Source organism: Corvus hawaiiensis, assembly GCF_020740725.1.
Source record: "Corvus hawaiiensis isolate bCorHaw1 chromosome 37 unlocalized genomic scaffold, bCorHaw1.pri.cur SUPER_37c, whole genome shotgun sequence".
Lineage (NCBI taxonomy): Eukaryota > Metazoa > Chordata > Aves > Passeriformes > Corvidae > Corvus > Corvus hawaiiensis.
In genome coordinates, this window is record NW_025963264.1 from 22,063 (window position 1) to 39,041 (window position 16,979).

General features: G+C 60.5%; 1 protein-coding gene across 1 annotated transcript in view; it reads left to right on the top strand.

The window, feature by feature from the left end:
- PSMC4 (proteasome 26S subunit, ATPase 4) overlaps nucleotides 1–10,907 on the top strand; it is a 29,858-nt gene extending 18,951 nt beyond the window's left edge. The window contains 7 exon segments of the mRNA XM_048293237.1: nucleotides 3,849–3,919; nucleotides 3,921–4,017; nucleotides 5,613–5,689; nucleotides 6,851–6,871; nucleotides 6,873–7,020; nucleotides 7,553–7,608; nucleotides 10,700–10,907. Coding sequence (XP_048149194.1) covers nucleotides 3,849–3,919; nucleotides 3,921–4,017; nucleotides 5,613–5,689; nucleotides 6,851–6,871; nucleotides 6,873–7,020; nucleotides 7,553–7,608; nucleotides 10,700–10,813 — 584 coding nt within the window. The 3' untranslated portion in view covers nucleotides 10,814–10,907.
- Nucleotides 10,908–16,979: the final 6,072 nt, after the last annotated feature.

Sequence of the window (16,979 nt, forward strand, 5' to 3'; positions counted from 1 at the left end):
CTGGTGGGATTTTGGGGTTCCTGGTGGGATTTTGGGGTTCCTGGTGGTGGTTTGGGGGTTCCCAGTGGGATTTTTTGGGGTTCCTGGTGGTGGTTTGGGGGTTCCCAGTGGGATTTTTGGGTTCCTGGAGATGTTTTGGGGTTCCTGGTGCTCTCCATGGATTCCCAGTGGGAATTTTTGGGGTTCCCGGTGGGATTTTGGGGTTCCTGGGGGCATTTTTTGGGGTTCCTGGTGGGATTTTGGAGTTCTTGGAGGGATTTTCGGGGTTGTTGGTGGGATTTTGGGGTTCCTGGTGGGATTTTTTGGGGGTTCCTGGTGGGATTTTGGGGTTCCTGGTGGGATTTTGGGGTTCCTGGTGGTGGTTTGGGGGTTCCTAGTGGGATTTTTGGGGTTCCTGGAGATGTTTTGGAGTTCCTGGTGCTCTCCATGGATTCCCAGTGGGATTTTTGGGGTTCCCGGTGGGTTTTTGGGGTTCCTGGGGGCATTTTTGGGGTTCCCGGTGGGATTTTGGGGTTCTTGGAGGGATTTTTGGGGTTCCTGGTGGGATTTTGGGGTTCCTGGTGGGATTTTGGGGTTCCTGGTGGTGGTTTGGGGGTTCCCAGTGGGATTTTTGGGGTTCCTGGAGATGTTTTGGGGTTCCTGGTGCTCTCCATGGATTCCCAGTGGGATTTTTGGGGTTCCCGGTGGGATTTTGGGGTTCCCGGTGGGATTTTGGGGTTCTTGGAGGGATTTTGGGGTTTCCTGGTGGGATTTTGGGGTTCCTGGTGGGATTTTTGGGGGTTCCCGGTGGGGTTTTGGGGGTTCCCGGTGGGGTTTGGGGGGGTTCCTGGTGGGATTTTGGGGTTCCCGGTGGGATTTTTGGGGGTTCCCGGTGGGATTTTTGGGGGTTCCAGGTGGGATTTTTGGGGTTCCTGGAGATGTTTTGGGGGTTCCTGGTGCTCTCCATGGATTCCCAGTGGGATTTTTGGGGTTCCTGGGGGCATTTTTGGGGTTCCCGGTGGGATTTTGGGGTTCTTGGAGGGATTTTCGGGGTTGTTGGTGGGATTTTGGGGTTCCTGGTGGGATTTTTGGGGGTTCCCGGTGGGATTTTGGGGTTCCTGGTGGGATTTTGGGTTCCTGGTGGTGGTTTGGGGGTTCCCAGTGGGATTTTTGGGGTTCCTGGAGATGTTTTGGAGTTCCTGGTGCTCTCCATGGATTCCCAGTGGGATTTTGGGGTTCCCGGTGGGATTTTGGGGTTCCTGGTGGCATTTTTTTTGGGGTTCCCGGTGGGATTTTGGGGTTCTTGGAGGGATTTTTGGGGTTCCTGGTGGGATTTTTGGGGTTCCCGGTGGGATTTTGGGGGTTCCTGGTGGGATTTTGGGGTTCCTGGTGGTGGTTTGGGGTTCCCAGTGGGATTTTTGGGGTTCCTGGAGATGTTTTGGAGTTCCTGGTGCTCTCCATGGATTCCCAGTGGGATTTTGGGGTTCCCGGTGGGATTTTGGGGTTCCTGGGGGCATTTTTTGGGGTTCCCGGTGGGATTTTGGGGTTCTTGGAGGGATTTTTGGGGTTCCTGGTGGGTTTTTGGGGTTCCTGGTGGGATTTTTTGGGGGTTCCCGGTGGGATTTTGGGGTTCCTGGGGGCATTTTTGGGGTTCCTGGTGGGATTTTTTGGGGTTCCTGGTGGGATTTTGGAGTTCTTGGAGGGATTTTCGGGGTTTGTTGGTGGGATTTTGGGGTTCCTGGTGGGATTTTTTGGGGGTTCCCCGGTGGGATTTTGGGGTTCCTGGTGGGATTTTGGGGTTCCTGGTGGTGGTTTGGGGGTTCCCAGTGGGATTTTTGGGTTCCTGGAGATGTTTTGGGGTTCCTGGTGCTCTCCATGGATTCCCAGTGGGATTTTTGGGGTTCCCGGTGGGATTTTGGGGTTCCTGGGGGCATTTTTGGGGTTCCCGGTGGGATTTTGGGGTTCCCGGTGGGATTTTTGGGGTTCTTGGAGGGATTTTCGGGGTTGTTGGTGGGATTTTTGGGGGTTCCTGGTGGAATTTTGGGGTTCCTGGTGGTGGTTTGTGGTTCCTGGTGCTCTCCATGGGTTCCTGGTGGATTTTGGGGGTTCCCGATGGGATTTTTGTGGTTCTTCGCCATCTCCGCGGGTTCCCGGTGGGATTTTGGGGTTCCCGGTGGGATTTTTGGGGTTCTTTGCCATCTCCGCGGGTTCCCGGTGGGATTTTGGGGGTTCCCGATGGGATTTTTGGGGTTCTTTGCCATCTCCGCGGGTTCCCGGTGGGATTTTGGGGTTCCCGGTGGGATTTTGGGGGTTCTCGATGGGATTTTGGGGGTTCTCGATGGGATTTTGGGGTTCCTGGTGGGATTTTGGGGTTCCTGGTGGGATTTTTGGGGTTCCCAATGGGATTTTTGTGGTTCTTTGCCATCTCCATGGGTTCCCGGTGGGATTTTGTGGTTCCTGGTGGGATTTTTGGGGGTTCCCCAGTGGGATTTTTGGGGGTTCCCGGTGGGATTTTTTGGGGTTCCTGGAGATGTTTTGGGGTTCCTGGTGGTCTCCATGGGTTCCTGGTGGGATTTTTGGGGGTTCCCGGTGGGATTTTGGGGTTCCTGGTGGGATTTTGGGGGTTCCCGGTGGGATTTTTGGGGGTTCCCGATGGGATTTTGGGGTTCCTGGTGGATTTTTTGGGGGTTCCCAATGGGATTTTTGGGGGTTCCCAATGGGATTTTTTGGGGTTCCTGGAGATGTTTTGGGGTTCCTGGTGCTCTCCATGGGTTCCCGGTGGGATTTTTGGGGGTTCCCGGTGGGATTTTGGGGTTCTCGAGTGGGATTTTGGGGCTCCCGGTGGGATTTTGGGGGTTCCTGATGGGATTTTTGTGTTTCTTCGCCATCTCCATGGGTTCCCGGAGGGATTTTTGGGGTTCCCAGTGGGATTTTTGTGGTTCTTCGCCATCTCCACGGGTTCCCGGTGGGATTTTGGAGGTCCCGGTGGATTTTGGGGTTCCTGGTGGGATTTTGGGGTTCCTGGTGGGGATTTTTGGGGGTTCCCGATGGGATTTTTGGGGGTTCCTGGTGGGATTTTTGGGGTTCCCGATGGGATTTTTGGGGTTCTTTGCCATCTCCACAGGTTCCCGGTGGGATTTTGGGGTTCCTGGTGGGATTTTGGGGTTCCTGGTGGGGATTTTTGGGGGTTCCCGATGGGATTTTTGGGGTTCTTTGCCATCTCCACAGGTTCCCGGTGGGATTTTGGGGTTCCTGGTGGGATTTTTGGGGGTTCCTGGTGGGATTTTTGGGGTTCCCGATGGGATTTTTGGGGTTCTTTGCCATCTCCACAGGTTCCCGGTGGGATTTTGGGGTTCCCGGTGGAATTTTGGGGGTTCCTGGTGGGATTTTTGGGGGTTCCCGGTGGGATTTTGGGGTTCCCGGTGGGATTTTGGGGGTTCCCGGTGGATTTTGGGTGTTCCCGATGGGATTTTTGGGGGGTTCCTGGTGGGATTTTGGGGGTTCCCGGTGGGATTTGGGTGTTCCCGATGGGATTTTTGGGGGTTCCTGGTGGGATTTTGGGTGTTCCCAATGGATTTTTGTGGTTCTCTGCCATCTCCATGGGTTCCCGATGGGATTTTTTGGGGTTCTTCGCCATCTCCGCGGGTTCCCGGTGGGATTTTGGGGTTTCCCGGTGGGATTTTGGGGGTTCCCGATGGGATTTTGGGGGTTCCCGATGGGATTTTTGGAGTTCTTCGCCATCTCCGCGGGTTCCCGGTGGGATTTTGGGGGTTCCCGATGGGATTTTTGGAGTTCTTCGCCATCTCCGCGGGTTCCTGGTGGGGTCGCCGGGTGGTCCCGATGCCGAATTTCCCGGGGTTTTTCCGCAGCCGCCTTCATCCGCGTGGTGGGCTCCGAGTTCGTGCAGAAGTACCTGGGCGAGGGCCCGCGGATGGTGCGCGGACGTCTTCCGCCTGGCCAAGGAGAACGCGCCCGCCATCATCTTCATCGACGAGATCGACGCCATCGCCACCAAGCGCTTCGACGCCCAGACCGGGGGTGAGGGGCCGGGACCCCCACATCGGGGAGGGGGCCCAGTTGGGGTCAAGTTTGGGGGGTTTGGGGTCAATTTGGGGGTTTTGGGTGGTTTTTGGGTGGGTTTTGGGTGGTTTTGGGTGGGATTTGGGGGTGAGGAACCTTCTGGAGAACCTCCGGGTGAAGACCAAGGTGGGGTCTGGGCACCCTTTGGGTGGTCCTGGGATTTGGGAGGGGTTCAGGGATCCTCAAATTGGGGAGGGATCCCAGTTGGGGTCAAATTTGGGAGGTTTGGGGTCAAATTTGGGGGTTTTGGGTGGGATTTGGGGGGTGAGGATTCTTCTGGAGAACCTCAGGGTGAAGATCAGGGACACCTGGGGTGGGGTTTGGGGACACCTGGGTGGGGTTTGGGGCCACCTGGGAGGGGTTTGGGGCCACCTGGGAGGGACTGGGGACACCTGGGTGGGTTTGGGGCCACCTGGGTGGGGTTTGGGGCCACCTGGGAGGGGTTTGGGGCCACCTGGGAGGGACTGGGGACACCTGGGTGGGTTTGGGGCCACCCTGGGTGGGGTTTGGGGCCATCTGGGAGGGGTTTGGGGCCACCTGGGAGGGGTTTGGGGACCCCTGGGGAGGGGTTTGGGGCCACCTGGGAGGGATTGGGGGACACCTGGGTGGGGTTTGGGGCCACCTGGGAGGGGTTTGGGGACCCCTGGGAGGGGTTTGGGGCCACCTGGGAGGGGTTTGGGGCCACCTGGGAGGGGTTTGGGGACCCCTGGGAGGGGTTTGAGGCCACCTGGGAGGGGTTCGGGGGCCACCTGGGAGGGGTTTGGGGACACCTGGGTGGGGTTTGGGGACACCTGGGTGGGGTTTGGGGACACCTGGGAGGGGTTTGGGGACACCTGGGTGGGGTTTGGGGCCACCTGGGTGGGTTTGGGGCCACCTGGGAGGGGTTTGGGGCCACCTGGGTGGGTTTGGGGCCACCTGGGAGGGGTTTGGGGCCACCTAGGAGGGGTTTGGGGCCACCTGGGAGGGGTTTGGGGACACCTGGGAGGGGTTTGGGGCCACCTGGGAGGGGTTTGGGGCCACCTGGGTGGGTTTGGGGGACCCCTGGGAGGGGTTTGGGGCCACCTGGGAGGGGTTTGGGGCCACCTGGGAGGGGTTTGGGGACCCCTGGGTGGGGTTTGGGGCCACCTGGGTGGGTTTGGGGACACCTGGGTGGGTTTGGGGCCACCTGGGAGGGGTTTGGGGACCCCTGGGTGGGGTTTGGGGCCACCTGGGTGGGTTTGGGGACACCTGGGAGGGGTTCGGGACTACCTGGGAGGGGTTTGGGGCCACCTGGGAGGGGTTTGGGGCCACCTGGGAGGGGTTCGGGGCCACCTGGGAGGGGTTCGGGGCCACCTGGGTGAGACTGGGGACACCTGGGTGGGTTTGGGGCCACCTGGGAGGGGTTTGGGGCCACCTGGGTGGGTTTGGGGCCACCTGGGAGGGGTTTGGGGACACCTGGGAGGGGTTTGGGGCCACCTGGGAGGGCTCTGGGCGTTTGGGTGCTGCCGGGGCTCGGCCTTGGCCGCCGTCGGCGCCTCCCGGAAGCCCCCGAAATCGCCGTTTTTCACCCCAAGCCGACCGCGAGGTCCAGCGGATCCTCCTGGAGCTGCTGAACCAGATGGACGGCTTCGACCAGAACGTCAACGTCAAGGTGCGCCCACGTGTGCCCAGGTGTGCCCAGGTGTGCCCAGGTGTGCCCGGCTGTGGCCCAGGTGTGCCCAGGTGTGCCCAGGTGTGCCCGGGTGTGGCCCAGGTGGCACCAGGTGTGCCCAGGTGTGCCCAGGTGTGCCCAGGTGTGCCTGGGTGTGGCCCAGGTGTGCCCGGCTGTGGCCCAGGTGTGCCCAGGTGTGCCCAGGTGTGCCCGGGTGTGGCCCAGGTGTGCCCAGGTGTGGCCCAGGTGGCACCAGGTGATCGTGGCCACCAACCTGAGCCCACCTGGGCACACCTGGCTCAGGAATTTTGGGGGTTCCTGGGCATCCTGGGGGTTCCCAGGTGTGCCCCTGACCCCTCCCCATGTGCCCAGGTGATCGTGGCCACCAACCTGGGCACACCTGGGCACAGCTGGGCCGGGAATTTTGGGGTTTCCACGGATCTGGGTGGTCCTGGGTGGATCTTGGAGGGCTCGGGGCGTGCCCAGGTGTGCCCAGGTGTGCCCAGGTGTGCCCCTGACCCCTCCCCGTGTGCCCAGGTGATCGTGGCCACCAACCTGGGCACACCTGACCTCAGGAATTTCGGGGTTCCTGGGCATTCTGGGGGTTCCCAGGTGTGCCCAGGTGTGCCCAGGTGTGCCCAGGTGATCGTGGCCACCAACCTGGGGCACACCTGGCTCAGGGATTTTGGGGTTCCTGGGCATCCTGGGGGTTTCCAGGTGTGCCCAGGTGTGCCCAGGTGTGCCCAGGTGATCGTGGCCACCAACCTGGGCACACCTAGGTACAGCTGGGCCGGGAATTTTGGGGTTTCCGGGGATCTGGGTGGTCCTGGGTGGATCTTGGAGGGCTCGGGGCGTGCCCAGGTGTGCCCAGGTGTGCCCAGGTGTGCCCCTGAGCCCTCCCCGTGTGCCCAGGTGATCGTGGCCACCAACCTGGGCACACCTGACTCAGGAATTTCGGGGTTCCTGGGCATTCTGGGGGTTCCCAGGTGTGCCCAGGTGTGCCCAGGTGTGCCCAGGTGATCGTGGCCACCAACCTGGGCACAGCTGGGCCGGGAACTTTGGGGTTTCCACGGATCTGGGTGGTCCTGGGTGGATCTTGGAGGGCTCGGGGCGTGCCCAGGTGTGCCCAGGTGTGCCCCTGAGCCCTCCCCGTGTGCCCAGGTGATCATGGCCACCAACCGCGGCGGACACGCTGGACCCGGCGCTGCTGCGGCCGGGCCGCCTGGACCGCAAGATCGAGTTCCCGCTGCCCGACCGGCGCCAGAAGCGCCTCATCTTCTCCACCATCACCGGCAAGATGAACCTGTCCGAGGAGGTCGACCTGGAGGATTGTATCCGGGCACCTGGGGGGCACCTGGGGGGCACCTGGGGGGCACCTGGGGGGCACCTGGGGGGGCTGGGAACACACCTGAGGCGGCTGGGGGTAATTTGGGGGCACACCTGGGGGGGCTGGGGTAATTTGGGGGCACACCTGGGCACACCTGGGGGCACCTGGGCACACCTGGGGGCACACCTGGGCACACCTGGGGGTACCTGGGGGCACACCTGGGGGTACCTGGGCACATCTGGGCACACCTGGGCACATCTGGGGCACACCTGGGCACACCTGGGGGTACCTGGGGCACACCTGGGGGCACACCTGGGGGTACCTGGGCACACCTGGGCACACCTGGGGGCACACCTGGGGGTACCTGGGCACACCTGGGGGTACCTGGGCACACCTAGGGGCACCTGGGGGTACCTGGGCACACCTGGGCACACCTGGGGGCACCTGGGCACACCTGGGGGCACACCTGGGGGGTACCTGGGGGTACCTGGGCACACCTGGGCACACCTGAGGCGTTGCCTTGACCCGTGGCCCAGACGTGGCACGGCCGGACAAGATCTCAGGGGCCGACATCAACTCCATCTGCCAGGAGGTGAGCGGGGGCACCTGGGGGTAACTGGGGGTAACTGGGGGTAACTGGGGGTAACTGGGGGCACCTGGGGGTAACTGGGGGTAACTGGGGGTAACTGGGGGCACCTGGGGGTAACTGGGGGCATCTGGGGGGTAACTGGGGGTAACTGGGGTTAACTGGGGGTAACTGGGGGTAACTGGGGGTAACTGGGGGTAACTGGGGGGTAACTGGGAGGCACCTGGGGGTAACTGGGGGTAACTGGGGGTAACTGGGGGCATCTGGGGGGTAACTGGGGGTAACTGGGGTTAACTGGGGGTAACTGGGGGCACCTGGGGGTAACTGGGGGGTAACTGGGGTTAACTGGGGGTAATTGGGGGGTAACTGGGGGTAACTGGGGGCACCTGGGGGTAACTGGGGGTAACTGGGGGGTAACTGGGGTTAACTGGGGGTAACTGGGGCACCTGGGAGGCACCTGGGGGTAACTGGGGGTAACTGGGAGGCACCTGGGGGTAACTGGGGGTAACTGGGGCACCTGGGAGGCACCTGGGGGTAACTGGGGGGTAACTGGGGGCACCTGGGGGTAACTGGGGGCACCTGGGGGTAACTGGGGGTAACTGGGGGCACCTGGGGGCACCTGGGGGTAACTGGGGGTAACTGGGGGCACCTGGGGGCACCTGGGGGTAACTGGGGGCACCTGGGGGTAACTGGGGTTAACTGGGGGTAACTGGGGGTAACTGGGGGTAACTGGGGACGCCTGGGGGTAACTGGGAGGCACCTGGGGGCACCTGGGGGTAACTGGGGGGTAACTGGGGACATCTGGGGGTAACTGGGGGTAACTGGGGACATCTGGGGGTAACTGGGGGCACTTGGGAGGCACCTGGGGACATCTGGGAGGTACCTGGGGGTAACTGGGGGTAACTGGGGGTAACTGGGGGGCACCTGGGGGTAACTGGGGGTAACTGGGGGGTAACTGGGGTTAACTGGGGGTAACTGGGGCACCTGGGAGGCACCTGGGGGTAACTGGGGGTAACTGGGAGGCACCTGGGGGTAACTGGGGGTAACTGGGGCACCTGGGAGGCACCTGGGGGTAACTGGGGGGTAACTGGGGGCACCTGGGGGTAACTGGGGGGCACCTGGGGGTAACTGGGGGTAACTGGGGGCACCTGGGGGCACCTGGGGGTAACTGGGGGTAACTGGGGGCACCTGGGGGCACCTGGGGGTAACTGGGGGCACCTGGGGGTAACTGGGGTTAACTGGGGGTAACTGGGGGTAATTGGGGGTAACTGGGGACGCCTGGGGGTAACTGGGAGGCACCTGGGGGCACCTGGGGGTAACTGGGGGTAACTGGGGACATCTGGGGGTAACTGGGGGCACTTGGGAGGCACCTGGGGACATCTGGGAGGTACCTGGGGGGTAACTGGGGGTAACTGGGGGGTAACTGGGGGGCACCTGGGGGACACCTGGGGGTAACTGGGGGTAACTGGGAGGCACCTGGGGGCACCTGGGGGTAACTGGGGCACCTGGGGGGTACCTGGGGGTAACTGGGGGCACCTGGGGGTAACTGGGAGGCACCTGGGGGTAACTGGGAGGGCACCTGGGGGTAACTGGGGGTAACTGGGGACACCTGGGGGTAACTGGGGGTAACTGGGGGTAACTGGGAGGCACCTGGGGGCACCTGGGGGTAACTGGGGGGTAACTGGGGGCACCTGGGGGTAACTGGGGACATCTGGAGGTACCTGGGGGTAACTGGGGGTAACTGGGGACACCTGGGGGTAACTGGGGGGTAACTGGGGGTAACTGGGAGGCACCTGGGGGCACCTGGGGGTAACTGGGGGTAACTGGGGACATCTGGGGGTAACTGGGGGCACTTGGGAGGCACCTGGGGACATCTGGGAGGTACCTGGGGGTAACTGGGGGTAACTGGGGGTAACTGGGGGGCACCTGGGGGACACCTGGGGGTAACTGGGGGTAACTGGGAGGCACCTGGGGGTAACTGGGGGTAACTGGGGCACCTGGGAGGTACCTGGGGGTAACTGGGGGCACCTGGGGGTAACTGGGGGGTAACTGGGAGGCACCTGGGGGGTAACTGGGAGGCACCTGGGAGGCACCTGGGGGTAACTGGGGGTAACTGGGGGTAACTGGGGACACCTGGGGGGTAACTGGGGGCACTTGGGAGGCACCTGGGGGTAACTGGGGGCACCTGGGGGTAACTGGGGACACCTGGGGGTAACTGGGGGTAACTGGGGGCACCTGGGGGCACCTGGGGGTACCTGGGGGTAACTGGGGGTAACTGGGAGGTACCTGGGGGTAACTGGGGACACCTGGGGGTAACTGGGGGTAACTGGGAGGTACCTGGGGGTAACTGGGGGTACCTGGGGGTAACTGGGGGTAACTGGGGACACCTGGGGGTAACTGGGGGCACCTGGGGGGTAACTGGGGGTAACTGGGGGCACCTGGGGGTAACTGGGGACACCTGGGGGGTAACTGGGGGTAACTGGGAGGTACCTGGGGGTAACTGGGGACACCTGGGGGTAACTGGGGGGTAACTGGGAGGTACCTGGGGGTAACTGGGGGTAACTGGGAGGTACCTGGGGTAACTGGGGGTACCTGGGGGTAACTGGGGGTAACTGGGGGCACCTGGGGGTAACTGGGGGTAACTGGGGGCACCTGGGGGTAACTGGGGACACCTGGGGGTAACTGGGGGTAACTGGGGACACCTGGGGGTAACTGGGGACACCTGGGGGTAACTGGGGGTAACTGGGGACACCTGGGGGTAACTGGGGCACCTGGGAGGTACCTGGGGGGTAACTGGGGGTACCTGGGGGGGCTGAGGACACCTGGGCACACCTGGGCACACCTGGGCACACCTGGGCACAGGTGTGATACCTCTGGTGATACGGGGCCACAGGTGACCCCGGGGGTTGGCACAGGTGACCCCGGGGTTGGCACAGGTGACCTGTCCCCATTGCTTGGAAGTGTCCCTGGTGCCACCCAGGTGATTCAGGTGCCACCCAGGTGTGGCTGTAGCTCAGTGTAGGTGACCCAGGTGCCACCCAGGTGCCACCCAGGTGTCCCAGGTGAGCCAGGTGACAGCCGGTGGTGCCGCCGCCAGGGCGGCATGCTGGCGGTCAGGGAGAACAGGTACATCGTGCTGGCCAAGGACTTCGAGAAGGCCTACAAGACCGTCATCAAGAAGGACGAGCAGGAGCACGAGTTCTACAAGTGACACCCCGGGGACACCTCGGGGACACGCCGGGGACACCCTGGGGACACCCCGGGGACACCTCGGGGACGTTCAAATAAAGCTGAGAGCGAACCGAGAGCGTTTGGGTTTCTTGGGGACACTGGGGGGGACTTGGGGACGTTTTGGGGACAGTTTGGGACAGTTTGGGGACAGTTTTGGGTCGGTTTTGGGTGATTTTTGTCGATTTTGAGGCTGGTTAGGCCGCGGAGGTCACGTGATGGGGTGGGTGCGTTGCCATAGCGACGCGCCCCTGCTCTGATTGGACGTTTTCGGTCATGTGATGGAGCAAAATCCGCGCTCTGATTGGCCGAGCGGAGTCACCCGCTCGCAAACGGCGGGCGCTGATTGGGCAGTGCCGAGTCACGTGCGCGGAAGTGGCGGGGCGGGGGAGCCACAGGTGGGAGCGCCCCGGGGGGAGGGGGGGGAGGGGGGCTCCAAAATTTGGGTGGGGGGGGGAGGGGGGAGGGGGGGACCCCCGGGTGGGGGAGGGGAGGGAAGGGGGGGGAAGAATCCAGAAAGGGGAAAAATTGACCGAAAATGGCCCCAAACTGCCCCAAAAATTGCCTGGAAATGCCCCGAAATGGCCAAAAATCGCGAAATGTCCCCAAAGTTCCTGAAATTGCCCCAAAAGTGCCCAAAGGCGACGTCAAAGGAGCCCGAACTGCCCCGAAACTGCCCCAAAAGGGCACGAAAGGCCCCAAAACGTCCCGAAACTTCCCAAAACTTCCCAAAATTGCCTCGGAATTGGCTCAAAATGCCCCAAAATGCCCCAAAATTCCACGAATTGTCCCCAAAAGCCAAAAACTGCTCCTCAAATGGCCCTGAAATGGCCCAAAACTGCAGCAACCCCCCCGAATCCCCCCAAAATGCCCCGAAATCCCCCTAAAATTCCCCAGAATCCCCCTAAAATTCCCAAAATCCTCCAAATCCGCCCGAAATCCCCCCAAAATCTCCCTAAAATTCCCTCAACTCCCCCCAAATTCCCCAAAATCCCCCAAATTCCCTAAATCTTCCCAAATCCCCCCAAATTTCCTCCCAAATCCCCTCAAATTCTGCCCGAATTCCCCCTAAAATTCCCAAATCCCCCCAAATTCTCCTCGAACCGCCCCCAAAATTCCCCCAAAACTCCCCAAAATCGCCCAAAATTCCCCAAATCCCCCCCAACCCCCTAAACCCCCCAAAATGCCCCAAGAATCCCCCAAAAAATCCCCCCCAAATCCCCCTCAAGTCCCCCAGAATTCCCCCAAAACTCCCAAATTCCCTAAAATCCTCCAAATCCCCCAAAATCCCCCAAAATTCCTCCCAAAATCCCCCCAAAATCCCCCAGAATTCTTCCCAAAATCCCCCTAAAGTCCCCAAAATTCCCAAAAATTCCCCAAATCCCCTCAAATTCTGCCAGAATTCCCCCAAAAAATCCCAAAATCCCCCCTAAAGTCCCTAAAATCTCCCCAAATTCCCCAAAATCCCCCCAAAAATCCCCAATTCCCCCCAAATCCCCCTAAAATTCCCAATCCCCCCAAATTCTCCTCGAACCGCCCCCAAAATTCCCCCCAAAACTCCCAAAAATCGCCCTAAATTCCCAAAATCCCCCCAAATTCCCCCAATCCCCCCCAAAAATCCCCAAAAAATCCTGAAATCCCCCAAAATCCCCGCAAAATCCCCTGAAGTCCCCAAAATTCCCCCCCACATCCCCCAAATTCCCTAAAAACCCCCCCAAAATCCCCCCCAGATTCCCCCCAAATCCCCAAAAAATCCCCAAAATCCCCAAATCCCCCCAAATCCTCTCAAAATCCCCTAAATTCTGCCAGAATTCCCCCCAAAATCCCCCCAAAATCCCGAAATCCCACCAAATCCCCCTAAAATCCCCCAAATGCCCCCTAAATCCCCCCAAATTCCACCAGAATTCCTCCAAAAATCCCCAAAAAATCCCCCCAAATTCTCCCCAAATCCCCCCCACATCCCCAAAAAATCCCAAAATCCCCCCCAAATTCTCCCCAAAATTCCCCCCAAATTTCACCAGAATTCCTCCAAAAAATCCCCAAAAAATCCCCAAAATCCCCCTAAAATCCCCAAATCCCCCCAAATCCTCTCAAAATCCCCTAAATTCTGCCAGAATTCCCCCCAAAATCCCCCAAAAATCCCGAAATCCCCCAAATGCCCCCTAAATCCCCCCAAATTCCACCAGAATTCCTCCAAAAATCCCCAAAAAATCCCCCAAATCCCCCTAAAATCCCAAAAAAAATCCCCAAATCCCCCCAAATTCTCCCCAAATCCCCCCAAAATCCCCCCCAAATTTCCCAAAATCCCCCCCAAATTCTCCCCAAAATCTCCCTAAAATTCCCCCCAAATCCTCTCAAAATCCCCTAAATTCTGCCAGAATTCCCCCAAAATCCCCCAAAAAATCCCGAAATCCCCCCAAATCCCCCTAAAATCCCCCAAATCCCCCCCAAATCCCCCCAAATTTCCCAAAATCCCCCCCAAATTCCCCCCAAAATCTCCCCAAAATTCCCCCCGAATTTCACCAGAATCCCCTCAAAATCCCCCCAAAATCCCCAAATCCCCCTAAAATCCCCCCAAAATTCCCCAAAAAATCCCCAAATCCCCCCAAATTCTCCCCAAATCCCCCCAAATTTCCCAAAATCCCCCCCAAATTCTCCCCAAAATTCCCCCCGAATTTCACCAGAATTCCTCAAAAACCCCCCTCAAATCTCCCAAATCCCCCCAAAATCCCCAAAAAAATCCCCAAATCCCCCCAAAATTCCCCCAAAATCCCCCCCAACCCCCCCCCAATTCCCCTCCCCCCCCCCCGTCCCCTGTCCCGGTTCCCTTTGGCCCCTCCCCCCCCTCCCCCCCCCCCCCCCCGTCCCCTCTGACCCAAAATTCCCCAAATTTTTGCTCCATTTCCCAATTTTTCCCTCCCGGATCCCCCGCGGCCCCTCCCCCATTCCCAGCCCGGGGTTGGGATGGGGGGGGGGAGGGGAATTTGGGGGGAATTTGGGGGGAATTTGGGGGGATTTTGGGGGATTTTGGGGGGGAATTTGGGGGGATTTGGGGGGATTTGGGGGCGATTTTGGGGGGAATTTGGGGGGAATTTGGGGGGAATTTGCGGGGATTTGGGGGGAATTTGGGGGGAATTTGGGGGGAATTTGGGGGAATTTGGGGGGATTTGGGGGGAATTTGGGGGAATTTGGGGGAATTTGGGGGCGATTTTGGGGGAATTTGGGGGGAATTTGGGGGGAATTTGGGGGGATTTGGGGGAATTTGGGGGGGATTTGGGGGGGATTTGGGGGCGATTTTGGGGGAATTTGGGGGGAATTTGGGGGGATTTGGGGCGATTTGGGGGAATTTGGGGGGATTTGGGGGCGATTTTGGGGCAATTTTGGGGGAATTTGGGGGGATTTGGGGGCGATTTTGGGGGAATTTGGGGGGGGGTTGGGGGATTTTGGGGGGATTTTTGGGGGGGAATTGGGGGAGATTTGGGGGGATTTTTTGGATTTTAAGGGGATTTTTGGAGCTTTGGGGGAATTTTGGGGGCGGTTCGAGGAGAATTTGGGGGGATTTGGGAATTTTAGGGGGATTTGGGGGGATTTTGGGAATTTTGGGGAATTTAGGGGGATTTGGGGGGTTTTGGGGTGGATTTTGGGGGGATTTTGGGTGGGATTTCGGGGAGTTTTTGGGGATTTCGGGGAGTTTTGGGCGATTTTTGGGGGATTTTGGGGGATTTGGGGGGATTTTGGGGGATTTGGGGGGATTTTTGGGGATTTGGGAAATTTTTGGTTCGAGGGGAGGTTTCGGGGAGAATTTGGGGGGATTTGGGAATTTTGGGGAATTTAGGGGGATTTGGGGGGATTTTGGGGGGATTGGGGGATTTTGGGGGGGATTTTGGGGTGGATTTTGGGGATTTTGGGGGATTTTGGGGGGGATTTTGGGTGGGATTTCGGGGGAGTTTTTGGGGATTTTGGGGATTTTTGGGCGATTTTGGGGGGGATTTTGGGGGATTTTGGGGGGATTTTTGGGGATTTTTGGGATTTTTGGGCGATTTTGGGGGGGATTTTGGGGGATTTTGGGGGGATTTTGGGGATTTGGGGGATTTTGGGGAGATTTGGGGGGATTTTTGGGATTTTGAGCAATTCCCAAATCCCCCCAACCCCCCCCCCAGTTCCCGCCCCTCCCCCCGCCCCGCCCCCCGCCCCTCCCCCTCCCCCTGCAGGGTTCGGGACGGAGCGGGAGCCTCCCAGTTCAAACCAGTTCAGCCCAGTTCAGCCCAGTGACCTCCGGGACTCCCCCCAGGACCATCCCAGGACCCCCCCGGACCATCCCAGTTCATCCCAGTGGATCCCAGTTCAGCCCAGTTCAGCCCAGTGACCTCCCGGTGGACATCCAGGATCGTCCCAGTTTCAGCCCCAGTTCATCCCAGTGGCTCCAGTGACCTCCCGGTGGATTCCAGCGCTGTTCCAGTGGATCCCAGTTCATCCCAGTGGCTCCCAGTTCATCCCAGTGGCTCCCAGTGACCTCCCAGTGGCTCCCAGTGACCTCCCGGTGGGATTCCAGCGCTGTTCCAGTGGATCCCAGTTCATCCCAGTGGCTCCCAGTTCATCCAGTGGCTCCCAGTGACCTCCCGGTGGATTCCAGCGCTGTTCCGGTGGCTCCCAGTTCATCCCAGTGGATTCCAGCGCTGTTCCAGTGGATCCCAGTTCATCCCAGTGGCTCCAGTGACCTCCAGTGGCTCCCAGTTCATCCCAGTGGATTCCAGCGCTGTTCCAGTGGATCCCAGTTCATCCCAGTGGCTCCCAGTGACCTCCCAGTGGATTCCCAGCGCTGTTCCGGTGGCTCCCAGTTCATCCCAGTGGCTCCCGGTGGACATCCAGGACTGTCCCAGTTTCATCCCAGTGGCTCCCAGTGACCCTCCAGGACCACCCAGGACCATCCCAGTGGCTCCCAGTTCATCCCAGTGACTCCAGGGACCCTCCAGGACCACCCAGGACCATCCCAGTGGCTCCCAGTGGCTCCCAGTGGCCCCTCCAGGACCGTCCCAGTGGCTCCCAGTGGCTCCCAGTGATCTTCCAGGACGATCCCAGTGGCTCCCAGTGGCTCCCAGTGGCTCCCAGTGATCTTCCAGGACCGTCCCAGTGGCTCCAGTGGCTCCCAGTGGCTCCCAGTGGCCCTCCAGGACCGTCCCAGTGGCTCCCAGTTCATCCCAGTGGCTCCCAGTGGACATCCAGGACAACCCAGCACCATCCCAGTTCATCCCAGTGGCTCCCAGTGGCTCCCAGTGGCTCCCAGTGACCCTCCAGGACCATCCCAGTGGCTCCCAGTGGATCCCAGTGGCTCCCAGTGGCTCCCAGTGACCTTCCAGGAGCATCCAGCACCATCCCAGTTCATCCCAGTGGCTCCCAGTTCAGCCCAGTGACCTACCAGGACCATCCAGGATCACCCAGGACCCTCCCCAGTTCATCCCAGTGGCTCCCAGTGGATTCCAGCACTGTTCCAGTGGCTCCCAGTTCATCCCAGTTCATCCCAGTGACCACCCAGGACCCCCCCGGGACTACTCAGGACCTCTCCCAGTGGATCCCAGTGACCTCCCAGTGACCTCCCAGTGACCTCCCAGTGACCGCCAGCAACGTCCAGCGACGTCCAGCGCCCTCCCAGTCCCTCCCAGTCTCTCCCAGTCCCTCCCAATCTTTCCCAATCCTCTCCCAGTTCCTCCCAGTCCCTGTCCATCCCCTCCCAGTGTCCCCCAATCCCCTCCCAATCCCTCCCAGTCCCTCCCAGTGCCCCCCAGTCACCCCAAATCCCCTCCCAGTCCGCTCCCCAGTTCCCTCCCAGTCCCCTCCCAGTCCCTCCCAATCCCCTCCCAGTTCCCTCCCAATCCTCTCCCAGTCCCTCCCAGTCCCCTCCCAGTCCCTCCCAATCCGTCCTCCAGTCCCTCCCAGTCCCTCCCAGTCCCTCTCAGTACCCCCCAATCCCTCCCAGTCCCCTCCCAGTCCCTCCCAATCACTCCCAATCCCTCCCAGTCCCCTCCCAGTCCCCTCCCAATCACTCCCAATCCCTCCCAATCCCCTCCCAGTCCCCTCCCAGTCCCTCCCAATCACTCCCAATCCCTCCCAGTCCCCTCCCAGTCCCCTCCCAATCACTCCCAATCCCTCCC